At 44.0% G+C, this 14,841-nt stretch overlaps 3 protein-coding genes across 3 annotated transcripts; all 3 read left to right on the top strand.

The window, feature by feature from the left end:
- Nucleotides 1-632: 632 nt before the first annotated feature.
- Nucleotides 633-2,331, top strand: LOC102708906 (berberine bridge enzyme-like Cyn d 4). The gene has a single exon (XM_040525504.1). It carries the CDS (start codon nucleotides 638-640, stop codon nucleotides 2,225-2,227), a length of 1,590 nt encoding a protein of 529 aa, XP_040381438.1. The 5' UTR covers nucleotides 633-637; the 3' UTR covers nucleotides 2,228-2,331.
- A 3,044-nt stretch (nucleotides 2,332-5,375) lies between these two features.
- On the top strand, nucleotides 5,376-7,784 carry LOC102708628 (berberine bridge enzyme-like Cyn d 4). Its single transcript, XM_015838663.2, has one exon. The coding sequence runs from the start codon at nucleotides 5,450-5,452 to the stop codon at nucleotides 7,064-7,066; it is 1,617 nt and encodes a 538-aa protein (XP_015694149.2). The 5' UTR covers nucleotides 5,376-5,449; the 3' UTR covers nucleotides 7,067-7,784.
- A 1,683-nt stretch (nucleotides 7,785-9,467) lies between these two features.
- On the top strand, nucleotides 9,468-14,335 carry LOC102715862 (aspartate aminotransferase, mitochondrial-like). Its single transcript, XM_006656086.3, has 10 exons — nucleotides 9,468-9,846; nucleotides 9,983-10,068; nucleotides 11,716-11,922; nucleotides 12,109-12,214; nucleotides 12,464-12,568; nucleotides 12,657-12,829; nucleotides 13,335-13,494; nucleotides 13,613-13,708; nucleotides 13,825-13,919; nucleotides 14,024-14,335. Exons 1-10 carry the CDS (start codon nucleotides 9,667-9,669, stop codon nucleotides 14,094-14,096), a joined length of 1,281 nt encoding a protein of 426 aa, XP_006656149.3. The 5' UTR covers nucleotides 9,468-9,666; the 3' UTR covers nucleotides 14,097-14,335.
- The last annotated feature ends 506 nt before the right edge of the window (nucleotides 14,336-14,841 follow it).

The raw sequence follows: 14,841 nt of genomic DNA, 5'->3' as shown, positions 1-14,841 counted from the left end.
ATATTATCCCTTAAAATTTCTGCTACACCTAATATTATTGGTTGTATAATTTAATCACAGTCATCCGATAAAAATAGATCTAACAGTTTGGATTAAATTCTGCTACATGTAGAATGCACCGAAGTTAACCCCAACATATTAATATATGTGTTATTAGCAATCTAAAAGTCAAGACAAAAAATACACTAAGATAAAAAAAAGTCCCCAAAATCAACTCTATATTTTAGATTTTAAAATTTAAATTTTAGCTTATATGCACGATCAGAAACGAAAAGATAACGAGGTAAATCAGTTTTCCTGTGACTGGAAATAAGTGAGAATACTGTGAAACAAAAGTAGTTTTCGCTGAACCCTAAAGTCGTAGAATATCAACCTGGTTTTGCCAAATGGCAACCGGTCGAATCTTTTTTTTTCGAATACTGCAACGGGTCGAATCTGAACCTGCGTGTTTCTGACTGACACCGGTGTAGTTTTAGTTTTCTAGAAGCAAGAGCAAACCGCCAATATATACGTAGTACGCCCTCTGATTCTGACTTGGTTCAATTTAGCATCCAATTAATGAGTAATGACTTCCATTTGCCAAGCTAATTATAAATAGTTGCAAATAACAGCTGCGAGCTAGTTGCACCAATGCAAGATGGCCGCGGCGATGAGCTTCGCGTTTGCTCTGCTCGCGAGCTGCATTTCCGTCTTGCACCACGGCGGCGCCGGAGCCGCTCCTCCGGCGAACCAGACCGCCGGCTTCCTGGACTGCCTCGCCGCGAGCCTCCCTCCCGGCGTCGTGTACATGCGCGCGTCCCGGTCGTACCAGTCCGTGCTCGAGTCCTCCATCAAGAACCTCCTCTTCGACACGCCGGCCACCCCGACGCCGGTCGCGGTCGTCGAGGCCACCGACGCCTCGCACGTCCAGGCCGCCGTGCGCTGCGGCGTCCGCCACGGCGTCCCCGTCCGGTCACGCAGCGGCGGGCATGACTACGAGGGCCTGTCCTACCGCAGCCTCGACGCGGCCCGCGCCTTCGCCGTCGTCGACCTGGCCGGGGCGCTCCGCGAGGTCCGCGTCGACGTCCGCCGCCGGACGGCGTGGGTCGGCTCCGGCGCGACGCTCGGCGAGGTGTACTACGCCATCGCCAACAAGAGCTCGCGCCTTGGGTTCCCCGGCAGCGTCGGTCCGACGGTCGGCGTCGGCGGGTTCCTCAGCGGCGGCGGGTTCGGCCTGATGCTGCGGAAGCACGGACTCGCCTCCGACCTCGTCCTCGACGCCACCATAGTTGACGCCACGGGGAGGCTCCTCAACAGAGCCGCCATGGGTGAAGACCTCTTCTGGGCCATCCGAGGCGGCGGCGGCGGGAACTTCGGCATCGTCGTGTCCTGGAAGCTCCGTCTCGTGCCCGTGCCTGCCACCGTCACGGTGTTCAAGGTCCACCGGTCAAGAAACCAGTCCGCCAGCTACCTCCTCACTAGGTGGCAGCAAGTAGCCCCCTCCCTCCCCAGCGACGTCTTCCTCCGCGTCGTGGTGCAGAACCAGGACGCCCAGTTCGAGTCCCTGTACCTCGGCGCGCGCGCCGGCCTCGTCGCCGCCATGGCCGCGAGCTTCCCGGAGCTCGGCGTGACGGCGAGCGACTGCATCGAGATGACGTGGATCCAGTCCGTGCTCTACTTCGCGTTCTACGGCACGGGGAAGCCATTGGCGATGCTCCTGGACAGGGGCACGGGGAGGCCGGACAGGTACTTCAAGGCCAAGTCCGACTACGTCCATGAACCCATGCCCAGCCACGTGTGGGAGAGCACCTGGAGCTGGCTCCTCAAGGACGGCGCCGGGCTGCTCATCCTCGACCCCTACGGCGGCGAGATGGCCCGCGTCGCGCCGGCGGCGACGCCGTTCCCGCACCGGCAGGAGCTCTACAACATCCAGTACTACGGGTTCTGGTCGGAGAGCGGGACGGCGGCGGCGGAGAAGCACATAGGCTGGATCAGAGGGCTCTACAGGGAGATGGAGCCGTACGTGTCCAAGAACCCCAGGGGCGCGTACGTCAACTACAGGGACCTGGACCTCGGCGTGAACGACGTCGCCGGCGCCGGCGCCGGCGTGGCGAGCTACGAGAAGGCGAGGGTTTGGGGGGAGGCCTACTTCAAGGCGAACTTCCAGAGGCTGGCGGCGGTGAAGGCCAAGGTGGATCCTGACAACTTCTTCGAGAACGAGCAGAGCATCCCACCACTTCCGAGATAGAATGCTCTCCTATTGGCATGTGTCCACCTCGATGATCCCTCTCCACATTTTGATAAATATTTTTTTGGGACTATCTAGCTGATAGCCGGCCGAAAAAATTTAGAGTTTCAGCATTTTTTTAGTAAAGTACATGGCTAGCACTTAAACTTATGGCGCGATATCACTTAGATTCATAAATTTAAAAAATACACGTTTAGGTTCATGAGCTCATTTTAACGTCTAAAATTATGAATCTGGATGATACATTAAAACAACTTCATGGACTTAGACAGTACATTAAAACAAGTTCATGCACCTGGATGGTATATTAAAATAAGTTCATGGACCTAAACATACATTTTTTAATCTTATAGACCTAAATAGTACTGCATCATAAGTTTAGTTTAAGTACCGATCATATACCTTTCTTTTTTTTTTTTTCAGTCATACGATTGAGACGCATGTCATCTACAGTATCCCACGCGCAGCGCTCATGCCGGTCCCCTAGTATTGTTGCACGAACAAAGCCGATAGCCCACCCGGACCTCGCTGAAAAGAAGCCCATAGTTAATAGGACTAACGCAAGGGGAGTCCGTGTATTCCAATTCTCATTGGTACAATAAAAGCCCACATGCCGTAGAAAGGATATGGATCAGAAGCAAAGAGTTTTGTTACTAAATAAAGGGCCATTGAAAAAAAACCCAAAGAGAAAAAAACTAAAGCCAAACTGTTATTTTCTCTTTTTTGATTTTTATCATCTGTTTACATAAAGTTGTACCGACGAGCATACACTTTTAAGTAAGTTGTCAGTAAAACTTTATAATAGTGCTAGAACATGCTTCCGGAACGTAAGAAGCACCAACCCGAAGGAAAGAAGAGACGAAAGATATAACTGTGTATTCATCTTTTCGGTTATACTTATAAACAGTTAAATTTTAAATTTTAAAACTTAAATTTAACTTTGATTTTAGAGTTTTTTAATTGTAGTATTTTTTAATATTTGCTTTTAATCGCTAAAAGCACATATATAAAAGTTTTACTTATGAGTTACGGAGTATTATTTTTCAATCGTTAAAAAATTGTTGCGCTTACGTTTAATTTCAACCAAACAATCATTTTGTTACTACGGTAGATGCTAAAACAACACCTAAATTGATAAATCAGCAGTCTAGACACCAATTATACCTCACATCAGTTCGTGAGCGTCGTCTTGGGCCGCGTTCGGCTGAAGTTCTCTCACCCGGTGCAAAAAATTAGTGTATGATTAATTAATTATTAGATATAAAAAATTGAAAAATAGATTAATATGATTTTTGAAGTAACTTTCTTATAGAATGGGAGCGTGTGCGCGCATAGTTTTTTCAAGAGTGAAGTGCAATAGCGGTCTCTAAACTTATATGCATGTGTCATCTTGGTCACTGAACTCTCAAAATGCATTTTTGGTCCCCGAACTTATCCGGGGGTATCATATAAATCCAAACGGGCTCTGACCTGCTCTATCCGCTGATGTAGCATGTCACGGTGACGCCTACGAGAAGGGAGAGAAAAAAATAAGGAGGAGAGAGTGAAACTGACATGTGGGACCCACATGGCACCACCAATATGTAGGCACCACCGTGGCATGCCACGTCAACGTATGGAGCGGGTTGGAGCTCGTTTGGACCTATATAACACCCCCAGACAAGTTCGGTAACCTAAAAATATATTTTGGGAGTTCAGTCACCTAGATGACACCTATATACAAGTATAAAGACCACCGGTGTACTCAGAACCGAAGGAGTACCAATTAGATAGCCACTTGCTCATACTCGATTGAGTAATAAATATTTGATGCTGTGTACTTCGCTCTTGATGATTTTGACTATTTATCTTATTAAAAAATTATTACAAATATATAAAACAATATGTGATGCTTAAAAATCCCTCAAATAATTAAACACATTATAATAAAATAAATAATACCCTATCTGTTTCATAATGTAAAATTTTTTAGTCTTATTTAGATTCATATATATTTATATAGATGCTAATGGATGTAGACATATATATATAACTTATACATTTATCATCGTTGAATTTGCATAAAGTTAGAAGCGGAGGTACTGTTTATATATAAATAAAAGATAAGATCAACTGTCAGCATCATATCTAAAGTTACCGACGTCAATATTTAACGATCAAATTGAGTAATTAATAGGTGGGGTCGAGTGTGGCAAATAGCGAAACAGATATGACGCGTGTATATTTCTACTGCGCATTTTCTCTGTACTTCTGGAATTCCCCTTTCATGTTGGCCACTGGCCAGCTCTTCTCGGTCTGACCCACATCTACACGGGTGTGGGGGAAATAACCAAGATGGAGGAACGGAATCGAACTAAACGAAATTAAAATGATGGAGATCAAAATTTTTGGATAAATATTCGGTTAACATTTTCGCTGACCAAAATTAATTCCACTAATTGAAATAACTGAGCTAATTGGAATTAGGGAAAAGATCATATGGCTATTGTAATTTTGATGAGTTAGAGGATAAAAGCATATCTAACGGCTTAATAGCTTATGTATCATATACTTCATCCACATAATAGACTAGAAATTATAAAAATATGGTCCCTCTAACCTATCTTTCATCTTTAAACATCCGTATATGATAGAGTTATATGTTTAAAGAAGAATGAGTGGTTTATCTATATTAACAAATATAGTTAGGTATAATACGATAGTATGTAATACAGATACGTGTTAAAGTTCTATAGACGAGCAATCTTTTTAGATGGTTATTATAATAGAAGGTATAGAGCATTAAATTTGGATAAACTGTTACACATATTTTTAGAAGTAAGAGCAAGATTGATGTTATCTTGATAAACTATTACATTGTATGTTTAATTTATAAAATATGTCATAAATGATGGAAAATGCCATGAGTACTGTATTATTTCGTTGATTTTTTAATCATCTCAACCTGTCATATATTTCGGTCGTAACACCGAACCTAATTAATCGAAACCGAACGATACGATTAAGTTCTTTTAACATAATTTCATTTTGAATTTTAGATAATTGAATTTTCTTTGAAATCGAAAAGAAAAACAAACCGAATTAATCGAGTTGACCGAACGGCCACCTCTAGTCGACAACACGACCACTCTTCCAATATGTCGATCATTTCGATCCCACTAATCCCAGATTATCATCTGATCGACGTTGGTGACACGAGAAAGCCCCGGAGCAGAACCGAACATGTCAACGACGCCACCGGCGTCACGCCGGCTCCTCGTCGTCATCCTCTGCGCGCTCGCGCTCGCGCTCTCCTGCAGCCGCGGCATCGCCGCCGTCTCGTCCGTCGCCGGCGATGACGCCGCGTTCCTCCGCTGCCTCTGGGCCGCTGTCCCGCAACGGCTGGTCCACACCCGGGGCTCCCCGTCCTACGCCGCGGCGCTCGTCTCCTCGGTACGGAACCTCCGCTTCGTAGCGCCGGGGACGCCGACGCCGCTCGCCATCGTCGCGGCCGCCGAGGCGAGCCACGCCCAGGCCGCGGTGCGGTGCGGCCGCCGCCACGGTGTCCGCGTCCGCGCGCGCAGCGGGGGCCACGACTACGAGGGGCTCTCGTACATGTCCCTCGACCGGCGCGAGCGGTTCGCGGTGCTCGACCTCGCGGCGCTCCGCGAGGTCCGCGTGGATGCGGAGCGCGCCGAGGCGTGGGTCGGGTCCGGCGCCACGCTCGGCGAGCTCTACTACGCGGTGGGCGCCGCGAGCCGCACGCTCGCGTTCCCGGCCGGGATCTGCCCGACCGTCGGCGTCGGCGGCCACATCAGCGGCGGCGGATTCGGCACCCTGATGCGCCAGTACGGCCTCGCGGCGGACAACGTCCTCGACGCCGTCCTAGTGGACGCCGACGGCCAGCTCCTGAACAGGACCACCATGGGGGAGGACCTCTTCTGGGCCATCAGGGGCGGCGGCGGCGAGAGCTTCGGCGTCGTGCTGTCCTGGAAGCTCCGGCTCATCCGCGTGCCGGAGACGGTCACCGTGTTCACCATCCGCCGCGCACGGAACCAGTCCGCCACCGACCTCATCACCAAATGGCAAGAGATTTCGCCGTCCCTCCCTGGGGACATCATCCTCCGTGTCGTCGTGCAGAGCCATCACGCGCAGTTCGAGTCCCTGTTCCTTGGCCGGTGCAGCCGCCTCGCCCGCCTCATGCGAGCCCGCTTCCCGGAGCTCGGGATGACGCAATCGGACTGCGAGGAGATAACCTGGGTCCAATCTACCGTCTACTTCGCCTTCTACTCCAGCTCCGAGCCACTGGAGCTGCTCCTGGACAGGGGCACCAAGCCGGACAGATACTTTAAGGCCAAATCCGACTACGTCCAAGAGCCCATCCCAAGCCACATCTGGGAGAGCACATGGGCATGGCTGGAGGAGCACGACGCCGGGCTGCTCATCCTGGACCCATACGGCGGCGAGATGGCCCGCGTCTCGCCGGCGGCGACCCCGTTCCCGCACCGCAAGGGTAACCTGTACAACCTCCAGTACTACTCGTTCTGGTTCGAGCACGGAGCAGGGACATTGGAGAAGCATCTGAGCTGGGTCAAAGGACTGTACAACGTGATGGGGCCGTACGTGTCCAAGAACCCAAGAACTGGCTATGTCAATTACAGGGACATCGATCTTGGCAGGAATGAGATTGAGGGCAATGTAACGAGCTACACGAAGGGTAGGATTTGGGGCGAGAAGTATTTCAAGGGCAATTTCGAGAGGTTGGCAGCGGTGAAGGCCATGGTTGATCCTGATGACTTCTTCAGGAATGAGCAGAGCATCCCCCCTCTTCCTGCTGCAAAGGGGTGGAGCTCCATTTAACTGGACCACTGTTCTTTGCATTTTAGTAGGCCTAAAGAGCTTGCCAGAAATAAGTATAGTGGTCGAAGATTCATGGATACCAGAGCTATGAACATATGTTCTCAAGTCCCTGGACTACTGAACTGGAGAAGAGTTCCTCAGATATGTGGTTTGAATTGCTTAGGAGCAAATATCTTAATCAAATGGCTTCCTTCTTCCGAGCTCATCTATAGGTGCCTCGCAGTTCTGGAAAAAGGGTTACATGAAATGAAATATATTTTGTGAGGGAAAAAGGTAAATAATGGAGCTAGTACATCCTTCCTGGGAGATGTTTGATGCAGTAGTGCAAGATTTATAGGATCCGCAGGCAGCAAACACGCTCCGTGAAAGAATTTATGAAGTGACGTAATTGGGAATTAGAGTTCAGGTGATACTTCACTGAAGATGATGCGATTTATTGTCAGGAATCAGTGATTAGATGGGAGAATGAGAGTTATCTAGTGTGTTTACGGTAGATAGAGATAGATAAATATATTACCTTGTGCAGTTAGTTCACTTTAAAGGGAACTAGGGTGGGTCTGAATTTTGTAAATTATGTCAAAAGAAGGAAATAGTGGGTCATAGAGACTTGTAGCTTATTTTGCATGGTGTGCCATTAGAGGTATGGGAGGCTTGCAATTAGGGTTTATATATTGGACTTTAAGCGTTAAATGGACTGCTCAATCTTACGTGTTTTAAAGTATGATGTTTTTCTTTTAAACTCGATGTTTGATCAGTTATCCCATTAAAGGTGACAAATTCAAAAACCTAGTATAAATAATTGAATATATATGGTGTTTAAAATACTTCTAGATATAAAACAAGTAACAATGAAATAAATGATATTATAATTATTTTGAATAAACTGTAGTAAAATTGCATATTCAAAAGTCAACATTATTGGTATAGAGTCACCTCACCTCTATTTGTGCAATGAGCAAGAGGCATGTTGAAATGTTCAACCTCCATAAGCATGATTGGAATATTCATCTTCTATAAACATGTTAGAATGTTCTACTTCCCTAGGTATGTTGGAGTTTTCGACCTTTCTATGTATATACTGTGCTCAACTCTTATATATGCCTGAGGTACCTAACTTGTTGGTTTGAATGTTCTCGCAAGAAAAATATAGGCAGATGTTAAGTGAAGGTGCAACAAATCAGGTACTCGAGGAGAGGAGTTTCGATAATGGAAAATACGAAACCTATTGGCTATGTTTCTACATGATATTCTCTCCAAGATAACTAGGAACCAATACGCAAGTATTAGAAACAACTCACGGCGTGGTTCTAAGACGTTACATACATTATCGTACTACTCTTATACATCTCATGTAGATCAAAGGATACTCTTGTAACTTTTCAAAGGATCCTGAGACCATGAAAGCTCATACCACATCTATGTAAAAACGAAGTTATTTAAGAAATACATTACTTGGGTATTTGAGCATTTATATATATGAGTTCACGAAGAAAGTTGTCTTTCGTCGTCTATTCACTTTCTAGTTCATGACTTTGGGTCACAACAAAAATACTTGTGAATGTTATGTGAAAACTTTATTTTGCCTTTTTTTTACGTAAAAGTTATATCACCACCCTTATTTTTTTTGCTTTTTTTATGCCTATAAGCTAAAGTATAATTTTTCAACATTACATTTAGTGTTAATTTTGTGATTTTTATCATAGTTTATTTTTTCAGTCTTAATTTTTATATCGCTAAAAACATATATATAAAAGTATTATTTATAAATTATTTTTCATTTGCAATATCATTTGTTTTTTTCGAAAACGCCAAAAGATCGCCCCATATATATATTTGTAATGACATTGCCATATGATCCAATGTACGGGATGATGAAACAAATTGAAACGACGATGCGAGAATATGGCTCTTTTGAAACGCACGAAACCATTCGATTCTTCCAATATTTCATTTTATTTTGCAAAAACTCCTCTAAACCGCACAGGCCCTTGATTAGTGTAGAGTGTGACGAGCTTCTGAGCTCGCTTTGCGACTCTATGGGCGCCCGTTGTAAGATGTAACCCAGCCCTGCCGCTGGATCACTGTTTGATTGCACGTGCTGTCCATACAACAATTTTGAACACCATCGTGCCAGGTCGGTGACGCATTTTGTAATTGGACAGTACTATATTTCTCTCTCTCGATAACCTGACCCCGTCCCGTGACCCCAGATTAGCTCCAAACCTGGCTCAATCAAACAAGCGAGGTCACTAAAACAAAATTCAGAAACAGAACAGGGTTACGAGGGCAGAAGGAAAGCCGCGGCTTCTCGAGAGATCCTGAACGAGGCGAGCATCCATCAAGCCGGTGGACCCCCACACGCAGTGTCACGTGATGGGTCACCCGCCTCCGCCCCCTCAAAGCGGAGAGAATACGACGGCGGCCCGGGCAGAGCACGCAGCACCCCGCCCGCTTTTGGTTCCGCGGAATCCAGGTCACCGCGATCACCACCTCCCTTTTCTCGGCTTCTCTCTCTCCTCCGATCGCCGCCGCCGCCTTCTTCTCCTTACGTGTGTCGGTGTCTGCGTGCGCGCGCTGTCGTCCCGCCGGCTGACCGCACGATGGCGATGTCACGGGCAGCCGCGGCCGCCGCCATCGCTGGGTCGCGGCGGCGGCTGGTGGGGGCGAGGTGGACGGCGTCGTGGTTCGGCCACGTGGAGCCGGCCGCCAAGGACCCCATCCTCGGCGTCACCGAGGCGTTCCTCGCCGACCCCTCCCCGGACAAAGTGAACGTCGGCGTCGTACGTACCCTCCTCCTCCTCCTCCCCCTTCGTTTGATCATCTGTGTGTGTCCGGCGCCGCCGCCGCCTCCGTGCCTTTAGTTTTGTCTCTCGATTGATCACCGAGCTGTGCGTGTACTGTGTGCGCGCGCCGCAGGGCGCGTACCGGGACGACAGCGGGAAGCCCGTCGTGCTCGAGTGCGTGCGCGAGGCGGAGCGGCGGATCGCCGGGAACATGAACATGTGAGCTCCCATTCTTCTGATCCACTCATCACTTTCTCTTTTTTTTCCTTTTTCTTTTTCTTTCTCATTCTCTTTCCGAGTGATCGCAAACTGCTAGTGCTAGCTGGTGGGAGTAGTTTTCTTGGTCCTGGGGAATCCATTGATGGTTTGATGTGGACGCCAACAGCCCAACATATTGCATACGCTTCCTGCATTTATGTTCAACCATTAACAATCATGTGCGAGTTCGACCTTTGGCTGGCCAAAATTTTCTACGGTTACTTTCAAAAGGTAGAAAATTAGCAGAAGCATTAATATCTGTCAATTCCAACATTATCTAGCAAATCCACGGTGACTGATGTATTGATTCTTGATACGATGCTATCATGTTAACATGTCTTTTTTTACATCATCTCTGTTCTAATAGTAATACACCATCTGTCTAATAAGATCAATTTTTACGGATAAATCTGGATATCTAGGTTTATCTGCAAGTGTTTTTTTTTTTGACCCAGGGAGCAATAGTTACCGTCAACTGAGTGATACTAATGAAAATTTGACCAACTTTTGAGGAGACCACTTAAAGTTTTTTCAATTCTTAGCCTCGTAATAGTTTCAGTATTGTTTATTACTTCAAATATTTACAAATTTATTTACGAAAATAATGGTGGAGTTTTGAAACGGCGGTAGTGCTGCCTGTTTTTGTTTTTTAAGAATGACTCTTCGGTGTTCCAGGTGGCGCAGTAAAAAAATAGTCATATCCTAATCATGGTGGTTGGAGTCCACGAGGACACAAGATTTTCTTCGCATACCTGAGGACTCAGGCTGTATCACTCAGCATTCTAGTCATTTTATTGGTGGAATTGCAAAACAGTTGTTGTTCCGGCTTTTCCCCTTGTTCTTCTTTTCCTTTGCTTTAGTTTGTGGTGGAAGTTTGCTTGGTCAGATAATTTAATGTGACCCCAACTTTTATATGTGCAATTACTAGCTTGATGTGCAATTTTGTGACTAAATTATGCGTAAATTCCACTTGTTTTATGGCATCGCATCCCTCATTTGACCTCTCTTCAACAAGTGGTGCTGATGAACTGATCTATGTGAAATTTATGGTGTGTGAATTCACCTCGATTACTTTATTGTAGGGTCAATGTCTGTGCAGATGAGTAGGATACGTTGGAAAGTCCAAAGTTTTGAAAAGGCAGAGCTCCTGCCACTAGCTTCAAAAAAAAGAAAGTCCAAAGTTTCAATATAAATTATGTTGACATATTTTTGTAGTACATCCGTTCTTTTTTACTTAAAATCTTAGGTCATATTGATATAAGATATAACTATATAAAGGTGTTTTTATGACAAATGTATTAATATTATTTTACGTGTCAAATCCTAATATTTTTGCATCTATTGATGATACAAGATTTTGTGAGTTCACTGCATGCATTTTAGGATGTCATCTATTTAAGAACAGAGGGAGTAGCAATTAGTGTGTCAGATGATGTAGTTACAAATTACACTGTATTTCTAACTATATAGTCTGAATTTCTATCCACTCTCTAAAAAAAATCAAACTATAGAAAATTCTGATTTGACTAGGGTATGTGCCAAATTCTAGAATATGAGTGCTTAAAATGGGTTCTTCTGATCATGAAACCAATCAATAATTCAAATTAGGGAGTACCTTCCAATGGGAGGAAGCATCAAGATGATTGAAGAATCACTTAAACTGGCCTATGGGGAGGACTCTGAGTTCATCAAGGACAAGAGGATTGCAGCAGTCCAGGCTCTCTCAGGAACTGGTGCATGTCGCCTGTTTGCGGATTTCCAGAAGCGTTTCTTGCCAGAATCACAGATTTATATACCCACACCTACATGGGCCAAGTGAGTTGGGATCTATTCTACTTCGACTTTCACGCAATTCAATGATTGTTGAGATACAGTTTTTCTGATTGATATGTTCCATGGGCTACCTATACTTTTGAATTTATTTAGCTTTGAATGTTCTTTAAGCATACGTTTTGTAGTTTGCACTATTATTATGCTACCTAAGCTATTGAACTTCTTCAGCCATCACAATATTTGGAGGGATGCCCAAGTACCACAAAGGACATTTACTTATTATCATCCAGAGTCAAGAGGACTTGACTTTGCCGGCTTAATGGAAGATATCAAGGTAATTTATGAGTTCATGAGAAATCTTAAAAATGACTTGGCCAGCTTTCCTGGGCGTTGTCGAATGCCAACCATTTCATTGTCTTTTTTTAAGAAATGGGAAACCTTCCCTACCTTCTCAAATCAAGCTTGCAGCAACTCCAATACAAAATTTAAAATTTTTATCTGGAATTTGAACAATGAAATACTTCTCATCCTCTGGAGGTTGTTTACAACTAATTTTCATTTATCATTTCCTTTGCCATCCCAGAATGCTCCAGATGGTTCATTCTTTTTGCTTCATGCTTGTGCACATAATCCCACTGGAGTAGATCCTTCAGAGGAACAATGGAGAGAGATATCCCACCAGTTCAAGGTACAGAAAGGTGACAAAATGGTAAATGATCTTTCCTTGTGTTGTTTTTGCCAGTAACAGTAGTTCCATTTTGCTTGATGCTTTTCAGGTAAAGAATCATTTTCCATTTTTCGACATGGCATACCAAGGATTTGCTAGTGGTGACCCAGAGAGAGATGCCAAGGCAATTCGAATCTTTCTTGAAGATGGACACCAAATTGGATGTGCGCAGTCATATGCAAAAAACATGGGGCTTTATGGACAAAGAGCAGGCTGCCTGAGGTATTCATTTTCCCTATTATAATTATTCATTTTTTATCCTCCACAACAGCTTATTCTCATATCTTTTAGCTATGCATGTTCTGGATATTTTTTAGATAAAGCTTCCTTTGTCTAGAAAAAATGTATGTTCTGGGTATTTAACTGTTTTGCCCATTTCTCCAGCTACATGACAGTCTTATAGCGGTTATGTCCTGCACTCACCAGCTACATGACAGTCCCATATAGTGGTAGATTTTAAACTTCACACATTCTATGAATGAACTGGGATTTTTCCTTGGGAATTACAAAAGTTTTTGGATTTATCATGGCACCCATTAGTTGAAGCTATTTCAAACCTTTTCTCATGCAGTTTAAATGAAGCTATTTCAAACCTTTTCTCATGCAGTTTAGACCAATGTTTTTGACGACGAATGTAATAGAGAGTTCATGTGTTCATTTTAGCTTTTGCTACTGCAGGCCTGGCCTTCTAACCCATTTCATGCCTTGATTTTAACTCTTTCTGCAGTATTCTTTGTGATGATGAGATGCAAGCAGTTGCTGTGAAGAGCCAGTTACAACAGCTAGCCAGACCTATGTACAGCAACCCACCTGTTCATGGTGCGTTAATTGTTTCAACTATTCTCGGTGATCCGAAATTGAAAAAATTATGGCTGAAAGAGGTCAAGGTAGTTACAGTTCATCCTTCCAAGTCCTTTCAAAGTACAGAAAATTTATGAAATTGTCATTATTAAAAGAACTGGTGTGTTTAATGCTGAGCATTTTCTTCTTTACCATTTGTCTTAGGGTATGGCTGATCGCATCATTGGAATGCGGAAGGCACTAAAAGAGAACCTTGAAAAGTTGGGTTCACCAATGTCATGGGATCATATCACTAATCAGGTAAATAGCAATCAAAACCACATTTGATGCAAGTTTACATGGGAATTTTAGCTTGCAACTTACTGCAATTAGTTTTTAAGTTGTAGTGTAAAAGTATTATTGAATTTTGTGGACAGATTGGAATGTTCTGCTACAGTGGGATGACACCTGAACAAGTTGATCGCTTAACAAATGAATTCCATATCTACATGACTCGTAACGGGCGAATAAGGTACTCAATCTTTCATATAGGGCTCCTAATTCTGTTGTCCTGGTATATTTGTATGCATTTGATGAGTGAGCTGAGTCTAATTTGATTAATTTTTACTCCTTCAGCATGGCTGGAGTAACTACAGGAAATGTTGCTTATCTGGCTAATGCTATTCATGAGGTTACCAAGACAAACTGAGAGTCGGAGACGTTCCGTCATCGGCTTTTACCCTTTTTCCTGAAGGCAAAAAAAGAAAAAAACTCAAATGGAGAAATAAAACTGTAACCCCATTTGAAATAAAATGGCTGGTAAGCTAGAAAAGAGCAACTTCATCTTTTTCAGGATAAGACTTTGCTATACCAGTATAATAAGAATTAGAACAGTGACAGTGTCATCCTTCGCAAAAACCTGTGTACTTTTCGCCGACGGTTTTTTTCTTTTACTTGGCTTATATTAGGAACCAGTAAAGAAAAGAATATACCAAAAATAAAATACAATCAAATTTGATAAACTCTTTTTTCTCCTCAGCATCAATTACAACCATGTTTATTTCTAGTTGGTTGAACGTCATCCGGACAAACCGTTGAAGCCCTATAAACTGTATCAAAAAGTCTAAAGTCCTATCTTTTTCGTTTCTGTTTATTCTTATAAGTTAAATTTTAAATTTTTAACCTTAAATTTATAGTAGAATTTAAGGTTTTTTATCGTAGTTTATTTTTTTAGCCTTGGCTAAAATTACATATATAAAAGTGTTACTCATAGATTATTTTTCATTTATAAATATATCATTGGACTTTTACCCAAAAAAAAAGCCAAAGAATCACAACCCTAAAAATTTTTCTTTGGCACCCACAGCCTCCGTTAAATTTTCCCAAGCGGCCAAGCCTATGAACCGCCAGTTCAGCCCCAACATCAACTTGCCTTCTTCAACTATTTGATACAT

This window comes from Oryza brachyantha, chromosome 6 (genome assembly GCF_000231095.2).
Source record: "Oryza brachyantha chromosome 6, ObraRS2, whole genome shotgun sequence".
In the NCBI taxonomy this organism is placed as follows: domain Eukaryota; kingdom Viridiplantae; phylum Streptophyta; class Magnoliopsida; order Poales; family Poaceae; genus Oryza; species Oryza brachyantha.
Note: the sequence above shows the minus strand (reverse complement) of the source record. Positions and strands in the feature narration are given on the sequence as shown.